Source organism: Phoxinus phoxinus (assembly GCF_949152265.1).
Source record: "Phoxinus phoxinus genome assembly, chromosome: 4".
In the NCBI taxonomy this organism is placed as follows: Eukaryota; Metazoa; Chordata; class Actinopteri; order Cypriniformes; family Leuciscidae; genus Phoxinus; species Phoxinus phoxinus.
Genome location: NC_136879.1, coordinates 32,369,061 through 32,386,061, shown reverse-complemented (window position 1 = coordinate 32,386,061; position 17,001 = coordinate 32,369,061). Strand labels below are relative to the sequence as shown.

At 36.9% G+C, this 17,001-nt stretch overlaps 1 protein-coding gene across 7 annotated transcripts in view; it reads right to left on the bottom strand.

Moving 5' to 3' along the window:
• Nucleotides 1-802: 802 nt before the first annotated feature.
• pou2af1 (POU class 2 homeobox associating factor 1) overlaps nucleotides 803-17,001 on the bottom strand; it is a 38,406-nt gene continuing 22,207 nt past the window's right edge. For 2 of the 7 annotated variants that reach the window (XM_079610912.1, XM_079610911.1), the window contains exons 2-7: nucleotides 14,601-14,729; nucleotides 11,220-11,251; nucleotides 5,200-5,315; nucleotides 2,896-2,938; nucleotides 2,548-2,819; nucleotides 803-2,453 (exon numbers count right to left, since the gene is read on the bottom strand). In XM_079610912.1, the coding sequence (XP_079467038.1) occupies nucleotides 2,133-2,453; nucleotides 2,548-2,819; nucleotides 2,896-2,935 (633 nt within the window). In that variant the 5' untranslated portion in view covers nucleotides 2,936-2,938; nucleotides 5,200-5,315; nucleotides 11,220-11,251; nucleotides 14,601-14,729 and the 3' untranslated portion in view covers nucleotides 803-2,132. Of the gene's footprint in view, nucleotides 2,454-2,547; nucleotides 2,820-2,895; nucleotides 2,939-5,181; nucleotides 5,316-10,011; nucleotides 11,096-11,219; nucleotides 14,218-14,266; nucleotides 14,293-14,600; nucleotides 14,730-17,001 lie in introns of those variants that run through there. The other 5 variants (XM_079610913.1, XM_079610916.1, XM_079610915.1 and 2 more) reach the window with 5 other exon arrangements.

Sequence of the window (17,001 nt, the reverse complement as noted above, 5' to 3'; positions counted from 1 at the left end):
AAGATTAAAATGACAAAGACTTACTTCTAGCTTCTGACCAAGTTTTTTTCTGTTTCTCATTGTTTCTGCATGAATGACTAGACATTGGCTAGCTGCATGATTTGTATCATCTTAGAACTGTACATTTTTGACAAATGGACATTACTTTGGCACTGTCACCTCTGATAACAAATGACTCTAAATTGGAAACATGCATTTTTCGGTAAAGCTGCTTTGAAACGATATGTATTGTGAAAGCATTATACAAAAAAATGTGAATTGAAATTGAAGCCAAATTAGCAATCAAAAAACATCAGAGACATTCTCACACATATACACACAACCCCTCCCGCTTCCACCAAATCACACACTTACTAAAATGCTTGCAAATGCACGTTTGCTTTATTGTCATACCCGTTTGAGGAAGATGCACAGAAGCTCTAAAAAAGCAGATTTAATGGTAGAGCATGCACAGAGCAGACCCTTGTTTAAACACCTCATTAGAGAACATGTTAACTTGAGAGACAACGAAGCCTGCGGGTCTTGGACACAGGTAGATTAAATGATAACATCCACAGGGGATTTCTCCAACTTTCAGAAAACTGATGCCTTTCCAATTCTAACTGACATTTTAATGAACTGTATACAAGGAAGAGCACTCTGTAAATGTTACTATTTTAACCATTGTAAACATGCTACAGGATTCTGCACACTAAATTGCAATAAATTGCAGCTACGCAAGCCAGCAAAAATGGACATTAATCTATCCTTCACACTTGTTGCCAGAACTGTTATTTCTTCCAGATTTCATTTTTCATAAGAGCTGCCAAAATGCTGTCTGAAATGCCTCACTTCAGTTTCAGCCTAGCAAATCCTACGTATTGGCCATGTACACACTGGAGCTACAGTAAATCTATTCTGTACACATAAAGTTCAGAAATTTACAGGAGTGATTTATACAACCAAATTAGCTCTCGAAAAATTCAGGTAGCGACAACTGCATTTAGAAAAAAATCTACGCAGTGTGAACGGAAACTGCCTTGAACAACTAGTTTTTAAAAGATTTTTTTTTTTTTTTAAATGTGCATCAGAGGTCTCTCTTTTGTATGAAAACCACAGGGAAGATGTACGAGACTTGACTCATTTGCGTTGCTAGATCGTGCTAGGAAAAAAAAGGACAAGCACATAATAGATGCTTTATATAAAATGACATCAAAATATTTTGACCCGCAAATTCTCACTTTCCTTAAAGGTATAGTTCACCCAAAAATGGGAAAAAAGGGAAAACCCTTTCAGGTTGTTCCAAACCTGTAATTCTTTGAGTTTCTTTATTCTGTTGAACACAAAGGAAGATATTTTGAAGAATGTTGGTAACCAGAACGTTGACGGTAGCCATTGACTTCAATAGTATTATTTTTCCTACTATGGAAGTCAATGGCTACCGTCAATTGTTTGATTACCAACATTCTTCAAAATATATTTTGTGGTCAACAGAAGCAAGAAACTTGGGTAAACTCTCCCTTTAATCGCATAAACTTGATCGCTTTAAAAGCTAAGCCCAAACAACAAATCCAAAAAACGCTTATAAGTGGACATGACAACACTGCAAGGAGTTCTCTGCTAAGCAGCCTTCCCAGCAATACACAACGCCTCTGTTGATGGTGGTTTAGTTAAAATTGCAGAACCTTGCGGTTCTTTAGTCACTGTAACATTACTTTGGTCAAAAATAGTGGAAACCAAACACATGAGATGCCAGACTATTGCTATGGTTACCACAGTGGCAATCACTGCAATTTCGGGAACGATCATTTAAATAAACTTCTGTATTTCAATGCGGTTGTCACTCCTAAAACTTTACAGTGTGTTTGTGGCCATGTGCCAGCCAACATTACATGGTGGACACAATGTAAGCACAATATAGGCTTGATGTATGGGTATTACATGGGTTTGTCCATGGGTTCTGTGTCAGCCTTATTTGAATCATCCCATACTTGTCATGGGTTCCGACATAGAACCCAAGGAGAAACCTATGTAGGGATCATACTGGGGCTTTTTCAGATAGGGCTTATTCAATGTAGGATTACATTGGCTCCACCATGAAATCTTGGTTAGGTAAAAAGCTGCGCAAAAAAGAGTGCCAATCAAGAAATATCTTAAATGTCTTCTGAAAACAGCGAGGAGTTGCAGATGTAGGGTTCTTTGTGGCACTCATCGTCTTCCAGCAGTTTCTCAAGGGCCAGAGTGCCCTCGGGGGCCTGGGGAGGCTCCACCTGCCTAGGATCAGATTCTGGTGAGATTACTGGCAAGGTCAGAGGCACTGGGAAGAGCTGGGAGGCTGACAGGGCTGCTTGCACGGAGGGGGACTGCATGACGGTGCTGGAGATAGTGGATAAAGGCTGAGCCCAAGGAATGTATGTCAAGGAGGAGTCTGGGACCTCCACCGGAGGCAAGGCTGAGCTGGAAGTGCTCACGGTCTAAGAGGGAACCAGATAAAAGACTAATTAACATCTGAAACAATCGCAGTGCCCTGAAACAAAAGCAGTGAGTTTGCATCAGTCTGTGGCTCACCGCAAGGTTGGTGAAGAGAGGGGTGTGCGCAAACGTCAGCATGGGGGAAGGGCCCACCACAGTGTAACTGGGACAGATCGGCTGGACATACATATCAGCGTGGGATGGGATAGTAGGGTCGTGGTGTTGGCAGTCTGGGGTAGTCCAGTGGCTCAAAGGCTGGAGAGCAGACGTGCCGGTGGTCTGGGCAATCCATCCTGTGCAAAGCCCACTGACATCCACTAATGAATCATTAAGACCACTCTGGATGGCTTCTACAAAGCTAGAAGTCCCTTTTAGAGAGAAATAAGAGCATAAAAAAATATTTGCGCAATCAATGAAATACAATAATATTCATATGTAACTTACCAGCGTGTGTGTATGACGGAAAAGTGTTGTTGGGAACCATCACCTTAAAAAAATAACAATGGAAATACAATAATACATTGTTTCATTTGATGCTAATATATAAATAAAATATATGTTACATATTTGATGATTTTGTATAGTTTATTAATGTGTCTTATTGTTTGATTTTTGACAGGACATTTCGAGAAGGGACAGGAATTGATAGAAGTGAGTCTCTTGATAGAAGTGAGCTCTTACAGTAAAAGCAGAATACACACAATACGTGATACAGTAAGTTACTGTAGATGGCCCACATGTCTTTGAACTGCTTGTGTCACTCATTAGCCAGACTACTTAAAGACACAACGTAAAGCATGAAATGTAGTTTCTAATTTTAACACGCATTAGTTAGAAAATATTCTGAAACCTCCTCTTACACTCTAAAAAATGCTGGGTTGTTTCACCCAATTTTGGGTCAAATATGGACAAACCCAGCCGTTGGGTTAAATTTTAAAATGACATTTTTAACCCCACATTTGGGTTTGTCCATATTTGACCCAAAATTGGGTTTTTCTTGTTGCTTTACACAGACAACCATTAGAACTATTCCACCCTGAGGGTCCAGTAACTGGAGCCATGGCCTTTTTGTTTTTCTACAATCAGGACTGAGATCTCAATGAGGACTGTCCAAAACCGGAGCCATTGTTTTTCTGCAATCAGGATTGGGATCTCAGTGAACATTGTCCAGAGAAACATGGCTACAACAAACACTTAAAACCAAAAACACCAAAAATGTAACCCAATGGTTGGGTTTGTCCATATTTGACCCAAAATTGGGTTAAAACAACCCAGCATTTTTTAGAGTGTATGGTGAGCACACCATATATTAAAAGGGATGCTGACGTTTTTAGTGTGAAGTTTTGACAGAAGAATCTCAAGAGTCCCAAGCAAGAATATGAAAACATTAAAAAAGCAACAAACTTGTTATTTTTGGTAAGACGCAGGATAATGTGCAGTTAATCGTCTTCAAGTCAGTTTATATAACAATGATAACGCCAGCTTGTTTTACACAAAAGAAAAACAATTAAGGAGTAGCACAATGATATTCCTTTGTAAAATGGTTTGCATGTCAGGGCAAGTGTTTCCACTTAAACAGATGACAGGGACTTTTGTCTGAGACTTACACCTGGTAGATTGGATCAAGGCATTTACTGCTGTGGCCCCCAGCCCAATAATGTTAAAGCTGCTTAAAAACCCCATCTCCCTTAGAGAGGCGTTAAATTAAATGGCAGAGAGCCAGGGCCGGATTAAGAGTTCAAAGGCCCCTGGGCACAATGACTTGTAGATGATTTTTATAAACTACAGTGTCCCGTTCCTCTGCATTTCATGTGAATATACGTCGCGCTGTACAGTATGTTGAGACGGAGGCGCCAGAACTGCAAACTGATAGAATGCACGATCCTACGATATTTCTTCAAAAGCAGATCGTGGAGACATTTTAATCATAATATTTGACATAATATTTGACGGTGCCCAGGGCCCCTTAGATGTCCTGGGCCCCTGGGTAACTGCCCAGTTGCCCTAATGGTTAATCCGGCCCTGCAGAGAGCACTTGGAGGGGTTGGCTTATGATAACCTAGCTAACCTAAAATAACAGACAAAGATAAGCACATTTCCAGCTCTCGTGCGTGGTTTCGCTTTGGGAGCAATTACTGACTCACGTCTCAAGCTTCAGCAGAATAGCATTTATAAACAATCAAGATGGCATTGCAAGAGAGTCGAAGAGGCTTCACAAGATGTTTGCTAAAGACATACAAGCTAATTTTTAAGAGAATTGAATGGCTGCAGTGTGTGTATTTATGTTGTGTTGTCAGGTGCAATTTTAAGGTTGGTAGGCAAGCCTCTTGGCAGATCCACAAACGGATTTGCATAGGCCCTATGCCCAACCCCTCAGGCTATGTGGGGTAATAGTTTAACTGTCACGGAAAAACACCTGGATTATATTAGGACAAAATCCCCTTGGAGTTTGGAGAGCCTGCCTTCTTGCTCTCCGTAATGCCTAAAATTCAAGCTGACATTGATTTTGCAATATTTCGCAATCCTATGATCAATTTCTGAGTTTTCAATCCTCATTTTTCCCCCCATTATTCAGCCAATTATTAAAGTGCTATGACCTGAATTGTGTTTGTCATATTGTCATATAGATTAGATAATGAAAATAAAAGCTATAAGACTTGAATGAGTAATGAATGAGATAATGTTAAGTTTGCCAGTTTCTACAATCAAAAGCATGTTGTGTGTGCACACGTGGGGTGTAGTTCATACTGTGCCGGGGGGCGTCGTTCTGGCAGCATTTCCTCTTTTTCTCCGCAGCAACTCCTTCACAGGGTCTTTGACCCTCACTCCCTGGTACGGCTTGGATGAGGGCGCCTCTGACAGTGCTGTACCAAAAAACACACCATGAACATGCTTGACATATGAGCATGCCTCGTGATGAGTGAACAAACAAAAATTGCACTACTATTACTGCACTTTAAAAACCATGTAGACATGTAGGGATTTCTTGTTCATGCCAAGTCAAACAAGGTGGGGCAGAAAGTGTTGAAAGTTTCAGTCATTCAACAGATACCTCTTTTATTTGGACCTTTCGTCTTTTTTGTTTTGTGTAATCTGACGTACAAAGCTACTGTAAGACAGTAATCACTCAAACTCTTGCTTTCTTGTTCAATTTCATTCATTAGTGAATAGTGTGGACCTTGTAAGTCTGAATGACACTGAAATCTGCTTGTTTGCAGAAATAATTATACAAATCCCACTTCCCAATCAATTCAAATGATGCAGCCAGTCAGATATAACTACATTGCAGGGCTGTTTTTCATTAAATAAGAAATGGTGGAACATGGCAGTAGTAAATTTCCACAATTGACGTGTTGAAACCCTGGAGCAAATTCTTACGCTTGTCTCTCCATGTTAGGAAACTCCATGTGAACCTTTTTTTAGGGAAGCATCACTGGAGTATCACTGCTTTCTGGACGCTATATATTTCATGGTTGGAACGTGACCACTGAACATCTGTTCCAACCCCTCCATACAGATACATTTACAGTAATAAATAGCAAGTAAGTGTGATAATGGTGTCCAGGCATTATGGAAGGCTGAACATTTTACAGTTCAAAACTGCACGTATCATTTTCTTATATAATGTTAATTTATGAACTTCCTGGAACTACTTGAATCTGCTTTGAACTTTAAAATATGCCGATGGCCATGTAATTAAACAGGTTGATAAATAGAAGGTCATAAAAACTGGCCTCCATGAACTATGGCTCGTGAACAAGTTTGTGTGGTGCACAGTATTCACACAAAACACTAAAATAAAGCGAAATAACGGAATTACACAATAACATGTAACAAAACACCCCAATGTACACATTCAACATTTTTGAAAGAAGGCTTACCAAGGCAGCATTTATTTGACCAAAAACAGAGTAGAAACAGTAAAATTGTGAAATATTATTAGAATTTAAAATAACTATAAATATTTAAAACTATAATTTATTCCTGTAATGGTAAAGCTTCAGCAGAATTACTTCAGTGTCACATGATCCTTCAGAAATCATTCTAATATGCTGATTTGCTGCTCAAGAAACATTTCCTTTTATCAATGTTGAAACCAGTTGCTGCTTCTTTGATGAAAGTTCAAATAGAACATCTATTTGAAAAACTTTTGTAACATTATAAATGTCTTTACTGTCACTTTTGATCAAATTAATGTGTCCTTGCGGAATAGAAGTATTACTGACCCGACCCAATCTTTTGAACAGTATTGTATAATAACAGTATATTGTATATACACATCTATGATAATAACAAAACACTCTCTCTCTCTCTCTCTCTCTCTCTCTCTCTCTCTCTCTCTCTCTCTCTCTCTCTCTCTCTCTCATTACTTTCTAAATTCCATATCACTTTCTAAATTCCATATCAACCTCTCATATCACTTTCTAAATTCCATATCAACCTCTCATATCACTTTCTAAATTCCATATCAACCTCTCATATCACTTTCTAAATTCCATATCAACCTCAACCAGTTGAACAAAACAAGGACAGAAATGAAACTGCAATGAATTGAAATTTCTTCTGAATTAATAATTTAAAAATGCATAAATTATTATTGAAATTACCAAAGTATTTAAAGGGAGAAGGTTGCATTAAAAACATACATTTTAACATTAGACATTCAATTTTGATGTTTAATCCATTTTTTTTTGATAGAATTGTTCTAAAGCTTATTTAATGCAATTACATCAGAAGTAACTGTAATTAACAGACAAATGAAGAGTAATCTCTTACTTTACTTTTCAAGGGACAAGTAATTAAGTTACAGTAATTAATTACTTAGTAATGCAGTTATGCATAACACCCAACACTGAGCTCATCTCAAAATGTCCACGAAGAGCCCACACTCTCAGAACTTCAGTGTTCTACATAGAACCATAGGGTTCTTAACTCAATAAAAAATAACAAATATACCGCTTTATGCCAAAATGTTAAATGTCTTAAATGACTGCATAATACTTTCATGTTTAACATGTTATTTTAAATATTTGTACATAGTGATAATAAAGTTATGAGCTCTTTTTTCATAAAATATAATTAAAATGAAAAATAAATTATTTTAAAATAAATTATTTAAAGCGAAATCCACAATGGTCCCAAGGCAACCCCTAATATCTGAACCCTTAAGGCTCTATATAGAACCCTTTCTTCTAAGAGTGCTTAAAGTGATTGATTCTAACAGTACATCTCAAAGATATATTTGCTTTTTACATGAACAGGCAGGTTCTTTGCACAGCCTGATAAGTTGAGTTGCGTGAATCTACACAGATGCAGCTGCAGTGAATTCGAAAGAAAGCTGCATGCAGTGCACACTGTGTACTTAAGGAGGTGCGCTTGTTTGGTGATGTTTGATTGCCTAACTGTGCTCATACCAACAAAACAAAAAACAAAAAGTTTATTGTGAAAATCCTTGATGAAGCTCCAGATGTTTCATTTAAGCAACCCCTGGACAAAATTGAGTATAATGTGATCAATGAATAAATGCATCACTCAAGTCAACATGTGTGACTCATGATTCAATCATTTGTGAGTCACACGATCCTTTAATGTGAAAATCTGATATAGCTTTCCCTGTTTGAAACACTGTTTGCGTATACGTCTCTCACACTCTCCACGCCCCATTCTCGCACAACTGTTACTTCTTAAGGCTGAAGTCTCAATGTTTAATCACCAAATAATGCAACAGTAATGTACCTGTTCTGTGCCATTCATCAGATTCATGACACACATTGGTCTCTGTTAGAACAGGCCGACATCTAACCACCTGTAACTCTCCATAGCCTTGACAAAACAACCGTCAGGTCTTTTTTTTCTTTAATAAATGTCTGATTGTCATTCTGCAAACAATAATAAAAAAAATCCTTTCAGTAAGTCACTGCACTCTCATAGAACAGACATTGTTTGGGATTTGTAATTTATGCATTCCCAACAGAAACTAATTCCGTTTTTTTTATCATTCACCGACACAGTCACTCTAAATATATAACAATGAAAGCAAAGAGGCTGCTACAGTTGTGCAATACAAGCACAGCATGATTTAAAAAGTTGAAAAAAGAGGAAGCTATGCAGCTGTGAAGTCTTTTCTTTCAGGAGGAGGGCAATTGAAGAGTTTTATCAAGATGAAGCCACTCCACAGAATGTATGGTTTCTGAAATGGTGCACATGTTTCCCAAGAGGTCAGTAGTAATAAACCATCAGTCTAGCAGGGAAAACCCTACTGGCAATAAACATGATGATGACCTCCTTTCTGCTCTCACCTCGTAATTTAAAGGTGAATGTGGAACCCCCATGTTTGAATTTCTTGCGAACAAAATGAGTTGCTGCTGTTCATACTGCTCATTTACATTTACCACTAGATAAGATCTCGGAGACACAGTGAGTGCATGCGGAATTAAAAACGGAAATTAAAAACTAACCCCTAATCTCCCCTTGAAATTATTTTAAGTCCACCCATCTGTTATTTTTGTATCAATCAAGATACTTTGAATTAGATTATATTTTAATATATTTAACATATTAATTTTAGTTAAAGTTTTAGTCATTGTGTTTTGTTAAATATATATTTATAGTTTCTATTGAGTTTTTAGTTTTAGTTACTTTAGAACTTCAAACTCAACTAAATTAATATGACAAATGTAATAGGTGAAATTAAATATATATTTTTAACATATTTTTATCATTTTATTTCAGTTAACATTGGTTTTATTGTTAACTAACCTTAAAATAACCCTGATTTCTGACGTTTTAACTCTCCGTTTCAGCACAAAGTAGGCATGCGTTTTTTTTAGAAACGTGGCTGGTATACATCCAAGTAAAAAAAAAAGATTCTTTTAGGGGTTAATTTGACTTCAGAAAAAAAAAAGCAGAAAAATCAATAAAAAGAAGTAAGCTTGTACTGCACCAGTCTTGAGCTTGTACCGCACCAGTCTGAGAACTTTATGTGATAATTCATTGCATTTATTCATGTTTTATATCCGCTCAAAAAAAATAATATATATATATCATGGAGGACAAAAGAGAAAAATTTGAAGAGTGAAATGTTGCTTATAAAATTCCTTATAAGATTAAGAAAAATCATGAAGCATCAATGTGATACTTAAATATTAAAGCATATTTTTCAAGATATTGAAATGACTCCAAAATTACATTTAGAGTTTCTGTCAAACTGCCAAAGAACAGGCCCCAGTGTTAAATTATCACTGCCAGTGTTTAAATAATCCGTGTGGATGTTGAAAAGGCAAACACGGAGATATTAATTAATCACGCCACTTATCAGAACAGATAATGAGCCCAAACAGCAACGCTCAATTGGTTTCCATCCGTATAATGCAATGAGAGCATATGCTAATAGATTTTGCATCTGAACTTAATTGAATAAATTAATATTTTCTTGATGATTCAGGCTTTTGCCGTGCATTTTATTTTCATAAGTAAATAATCGTACATTTGCATACTGCAACACAATGCATTGTGAAATGTGCAAATCTAATTGTATTGATATTCAGAAATTGTACTTACATTTTCCCATGTGGATATGTAACAATCTAAACTCTTATGATATCAAGTGAAAAACTCTTTTATTACTTCCTGAGATCATCTCATAATTGTACAGCGGTCGCTTGAGAGGGCTGCCTTATAAAAGCATTCAAGTGATGTCACCATAAAGGGAAGCCGCTATCCTCATTAATTCAGTTTACCAGAATTTAAAGTTTCAGCTTCAAATTCTATGTCCATAACTCCTCTATAGTGAAAGCAGAGAGGGTTTTGGTAAACTGGTGAATTCCCCTTTTGTCTTGATCTTATATTTGTTCCAAAAGAGACATTAAAATGTGCCACGAGGCACATCTGTACAATTTGTTTTCTTCTAATGATCAGGACAAAAATGACCAAAACTCTTAAAATGCAAAATTTTTCAAATTATTTTTATTATTTTAAAATCCATGCCTGTGAAGCAAATAAGTATTTTTCTAATTTCTTTTTTATATGTAATTGATGTCTCCATTATTTTGAAGATTATGATATGCTCCATTGATAAATATGCCTCATGATTACTATGCAGAGGCAGTTATATAATATATAACATATGATCTATATTAACTTTACTGCTCATTCTGGGTGCAGCTGTTAAAATCTGAGTCCAAAATTAGGCTGCTGAGAATTGATGTACTCTATCTGAAACTGCCACGCTAGTCAATTTATTAGTGGTAAAGGAAACACCTGCACGCACTTTGAGCTTCATTGACCACTCAAGCCATGAAACTCATCATGTTCCTTTTCTCAGCTCAGTTCTTTCTATTATTACACAAACAATCACACATCTCAGCAACAAAAACAAGGAACAGTTTTTTTTTTTATAACAAAATAACAAAATACATCTGCTTGTAATGTACTATGATGCAAACACTTCCCACTGCACAGTTAAAGTTCAAATAAAGCTGACACTTAAAAGGACTTCACAAGGCATTTTCAAAGTTATTACACAAACAATCACACATCCCAGCAACAAAAACAAGGATCAGCTTTTTTTTATATAACAAAATAACAAAATACATCTGCTTGTAATGTACTATGATGCAAACACTTCCCACTGCACAGTTAAAGTTCAAATAAAGCTGACACTTTCACAAAGGACTTCACAAGGCATTTTCAAAGTTCTCATCAATATTTGAAGCAGCCTCTGGAAAAGGCATATTATAGAGGAAAGTCAAAAAGCTAAAAATACTTACTTCACCCCTGTGTGAGAAGACAGATCTTCCTTCTAAATCAGAAACAAAGTGTAAATGAGATACAACACAGTGCCAATGGTTAATGCACGAGAGCATTCTCTAATGCAAACTACAGTGTGGGCTCAATGCAAAAGAAGCAATTTTCAATAGGCCTCAGTGGACATAACATTTTTTTTTCTTTCTACTGCAAATTTTCAAGTACAGCATGAAACCTTGTGAAGTTCTGTGGGTAAAAGCACTGAGATATTTTTACGAGCTCAACCTAGAGTCAATGAGGTCTGTCAGGTGAGGAAATAAGGTCTTGACCTTTAGGACTGTTGTCTTTATATAGGCGCTGTGTAATGTTAAACTCACTTATGCCAATTTATTTTTTTGAAAGTTGTGACTAAAGAAAAGAGGAAGCGATGAAACGAGTACAGCTTTGCTTCAGGCAACTTGAGCATCCTAGTTTACAAGTTCAGTTACTTTAGGTTTTAGGTTCAGCTTCAATAAAGACGCGTCGAGCGTAACGGTGAAGGATGAAAGGAAAGAGTCTTATCCTCGCTCATCTTTCACCTGGAGCATCGCTGGAAAGCAGCAACAAGTCGAGGGCAGGGGTCACTGTCATACACTCACCTGCAGACACAACGTGCTGCTGTGTGTGTTTTAGTATGAGGGCAAATACCACAAAACAGCCTCTGGGGTCGGGAGTGACGGCCTCGGCCAAAGATGGAGTGGCCATTCATATTAATGATCTATGGGCTGAAAATACCGTTTTGAAAAATAATGATACAAAGCGAGATTGTGCAAAAAAGTCATTCATCTTTTATAGTGACGTTCAAAAATATGTATGTTTTATTATCAACAAACCTTTTGGCATATATAAAGAGATGGGCATACATGAAAATGAAATAGAAAATTTCTCAGTTGAATATATCAAAATGTATATACTCCGTATCTAAATGAAATACCAACTTTGCTGTGCAGAAAAAACTAAAGTATTAATACAAATACAGTATTCAGTGAGGTATCACTATTAGGCTGAAATCTATCTGGACCTATTCTGAATGTATAGGACAATGTGTAAGAACATTTTGGTATATCTGTGCACCATTTCTGACCAGGTTACTGGAACATACTAAATAGTTCACATGTAGCCTAAAACTGTGGGAACTTTTCCTGTAATAGTAAGGAGTACATGTTGGGCAATAAGTCTTATCAAAATTTAAGATAGGCCTACAATTTTTTATAATCTCTATAACAGATCCTTACAAAAAAAGAGAGTATATTTTAAGTTCATTGCACTGTTTCAACTTGAGACTGAATTGGCCCACTAGAGTATAAATGTATACTTTTTTAGTATACTTTAAGTGTAACAGTAGCCAACTTTGAGTAGGCATACACATCTAGTTTACAGTTTTGTGTGACTCCCAGAGGGTTAAAGAATTCATCCAAAAATGTAATTCTCATTATTCGTTTACCCGAATGCAATCCCAGATGAGCACAACTGCCTTTCTTCAGAAATTCAAGATCTTTGGATGCATACCATGAAAATGAAAAACTGCAATGATTTGGAAAGTCCAAAAGTAATGCATGATCCTGAACAATTAATATTGAATGTAGCAAAACAATAGGTGTATATTGATATATACAAATAAAGATTTAACAAAAAGCTCTTCCTGTCTGTACTCAATTCATTGAGTAGCTGTGCAACGCAAATATGTTGGCATGTTCATGAGAGTTGAAAACGATGCTTTGATCGCAAACAGAAGAATGAACTTTACATTAAAATTCAGATATTTCAAACAGTATCAGAGCCCTGGTCAAAAGCACTAGTTTAAAGTAGAGAATATTTTTTTTTATTGATTTGTTTCTTACATTAATCACAATGCTGGAACCCATTTTCTTGCATTGCATGCATCCTACAGAGCTGGAATTTCCTCCAGATTAAATATATGCATTTGTGTTCTGATGAAGAAACTCATATACACCACGGATGGCATCTGGATAAGTAATTAATGAGAATCTTTATATATGAAACTATGCTTGATTATATTTTTAAACATTATGATAATAGTTTTAAGAGGATAAAACAATGTCAAAGAGAAAAGTGTAAATTACCCAGTCCAATGAGAGGAACTAGCGTGTGAATTAACCTTAAAGGAACACGCCGACTTTTTGGGACTTTACCTTATTCACCATATCCCCCAGAGTGATAAGTCCATACATACCCTTTCTCCGTGCGTGCCGTAACTCTGACTGACGCACCCACTGCTAGCCTAGCTTAGCACAAAGACTGGAGGTAAACGGGTCCAGCTAGCATACTGCTCCCAATAAGTGACAAAATAACGCCAAGATTTTCGTATTTACATGTTATGATTTGTATAGTCACAGCGTGTACAAATAAAAAGGTCACATGAGACACAGCCATCTTCTAACCGTATACATACTGGGAACTATATTCTCAGAAGGCAAAGCACTGCTAATTGGGCGGAGTGATTAGCACAACACTATGAACGAACTCTCTGCTCCTCACCACGGGGCTTCTCAGGTGCTGCGAGCAAATCACTCCGCAGATGTAGCAGTGCTTTGCCTTCGGAGAATATAGTTCCCAGAAAGGCCCGGAAAGGTAGGAAAGACATCGTTAAAATAGTCCATGTGACTACAGTGGTTCAACCTTAATTTTATGAAGCGACGAGAATACTTTTTGTGCGCGACAAAAACAAAATACTGACTTTATTCAACAATTTCTTCTCTTTCGTATCAGTCTCCGACCCGCGTTCACGAAAGCACCACGGCGCATGCGTGACCTTGTAGTCACATGGACTATTTTAACAATGTCTTTCCTTTCCAGGCCTTCAAAGTGCTCATTAAATAGCTGTTAATGGAGCACGGATTTTAACCCTGAGCCATCGGATTTCATCAAAAAATGTCTTAATTCGTGTACCGAAGATGAACGAAGGTCGTACGGGTTTGGAACGACATGAGGTCGAGTAATTAATGACATAATTTAAATTTTTGAGTGAACTATCCCTTTAAGTAAATAAATGAGGGTGTAGGTTTCTTACCGTAGAGAAAACAACAAAATATCATCCTAAAAGAAACAAGGGCCAAGACATGACAGTTTAGATGTGTGTAAAAGCAAGTGATTTTCCAGTTAGCCAGAGAGGAGTGAATAATTAAGTGATTGAGTGCGTGTCTGTAAACTATGGGTGTATTCTGTATATGCTACTGATAACATGCATGTGAATTTGCATGTGCCTCACAAATGCGGTAGCTACTGCATGTGTGTGCACACATTTTTGCAAAAGTACACTACTCTGATCTTACAAAATTGGAAATACATTAAAATCAGTTTAAGGGTTCCTATAAAAGAAAACCAAACCACTTTTGCAATATTACCTCTTTATAATATTGTTCCAGCTGTTCCAGGCAGGTCAAAGTAGTTCCAGCCATCTTGAGGATTTGACCGCATTACAGTTCCATATCACGCCGCCAAATTATTTCAGTTATCTCAAAGGTCCTCAGGGGCTAGAACAGCAAAATAACCAAAACCCACAAAAAAATGATCAATCAAATGAATATAACTAACAACAGAATAACAATTACAAACTTTTTTCATGTTTTATCATCTATGGAACGCAAACTCTTTCTCCCGCTCTTTCTTCCAACGTTGAATCGGAAAAGGCGAAGTTGAGTAAAATACATGTAACAACAAAGAAATAAACTTACCTTGAACTAATTTCTTCTTTAGTAAATTGATGCGTTTAATGTAAACTTATCCCTTTAAATACTTTGGTCAGTTCAAGAATAGTTTAGGCAATTTTATAGGCTATTATTTATTTGAAAGAATAAAAAAAGAAGAAGAAGTTTCGTTTCGTTTCTTTCCTTGAGGTTCAACACCTCCGTGAAGTTGGCACCCCATAAAACTAAATAATCTCCAAAACTATGCCATTGGTTTGTGCTGATTTGTGCCGCAAAAACAAACGTTTGTGCTGGTTTGGTGTTTGAGATATTGAACATTATTATTTCTAAAGGAGGGGATATAGATACAATGTTAATTTTAACGGCACAAATCGGCACAAACCGAGCACAAACGACCGACACAGTTTTTGTACGATTTAGAAGAAATGGGGTGGAGAGTGACGTCACAGCTCCCGAATTAAATGTGTTATATCTGCCAAAGGAAAATAGATACAATGTTGTTCTAATGGCACAAACCAGCACAAACGAACCACACCGGTTTGGAGCGATTTGAACAACATGGGGTGGAGAGTGACGTAACACAACCAAAAAAATAATGTTCAATATCTCAAACACCAAACCAGCACAAACGTTCGTTTTTGCGGCACAAATCAGCACAAACGCAGCACAAGGTTGATATGGGGTTTAGAACATTATTAGTAAGAAGTAATGCAATACATTTGAGAGTAGTACAGTAATCTAATATTAGGTATAGCTAGTAAATAAATTACTTTTTAGAGTAACTTACTCAACACTGAGTATATTTTATATATTACAATCTATTATAATATGCTAATTTAGTGCTAAAGAACCATTTCATTATTATCAATGTAGAAAACAGTTGTGCTGCTTAATATTTTTGTGGAAACATTTTGTGATACGGGATTATTTGATGAATAGAGTTAATAAATAATTGTTGATAAATAAGTTTATTCGACATATATCTTTGCTGTCACTTTTGATAACTTTTTGATGTTATTCTTTTCTGAATAAAATAAAATAATATATATATATATATTTAAATATCATCGGCCAACCAATCAAGCTTTGCATGATTAGAAGCAAGATCTTTTCTTATTATTAACTGTGTCCAACTAGTTTGTGGTCTCCAGTAGGCTACAGAATACTGTAAATGAATCAATAATATATCAATCCCATCCCCTTTGAGAAAAAAAAGACATTCACAAAACAAACATCAGCATTTTTTGCTTAAAAAGGTTAGCATTTGGTTTCGCCTGCAGGCCAGAATGAAACCTTATGTGCCAGGCGAGGTTACAGCCTGTGTGTACATGCCACTTCCCAGAGTGCCAGAGCAGGCAAGGGCCTGCTGAACAAACAAACCAACGCAACTCTATCAACAAACTTAACAGATACATGAAGGAACAGACACCAAACACGGCTCTTGTCTCACGTGCGCTCTCCTTGCACGCCTCCAGCCTCACATGCTCTGTCCCATGGTGGACACGGGCAGGGGACCCAAAACTAATCCCCAGAGATTGACAAATGCATCTTATGTGTACTGAACTTAACTGAACTCAAGTAAGGACATGACCTGTTGTGAAAAAATAAATAAAAATACAAGCCATTGATTACGTCTCATATGGCGTATTGTAAGTATTGCAGAACAAAGGGGCATGTAGTTGCACATGCTCAGGCTGCAGTAAAAGCTACATCTAAATAGATATGTAAAAGCTTCCTGAAAAACTTTAAGGACTTAATACACAATACAACAATAGTCAAAAGTCTTTTATGACAAGACAAAAGGTCAAAGGATTCATCTGCAGCCACAAAGCCACACTAGGTTCACTAGTGTAATGAGGGCTGGGTGGGAGGGACGGGTTAAGAGAGACTGAATGAGTGAGAGCAACTGAACAAAAGGATAAAGACAGGAGCAGAGTGCAGCGCCTGAGGCGGCAGGACCAAATTCCTGTTGTCTTAAATGAATGAGATGATAAGCTTCCCTGACATACACCAGCAAGAACTTTGCAGGGAAATGCCAATATCAAGTTCTTGTTAAAAGCAAAGACATAACAATACAATATGATAAACATGGGATTGA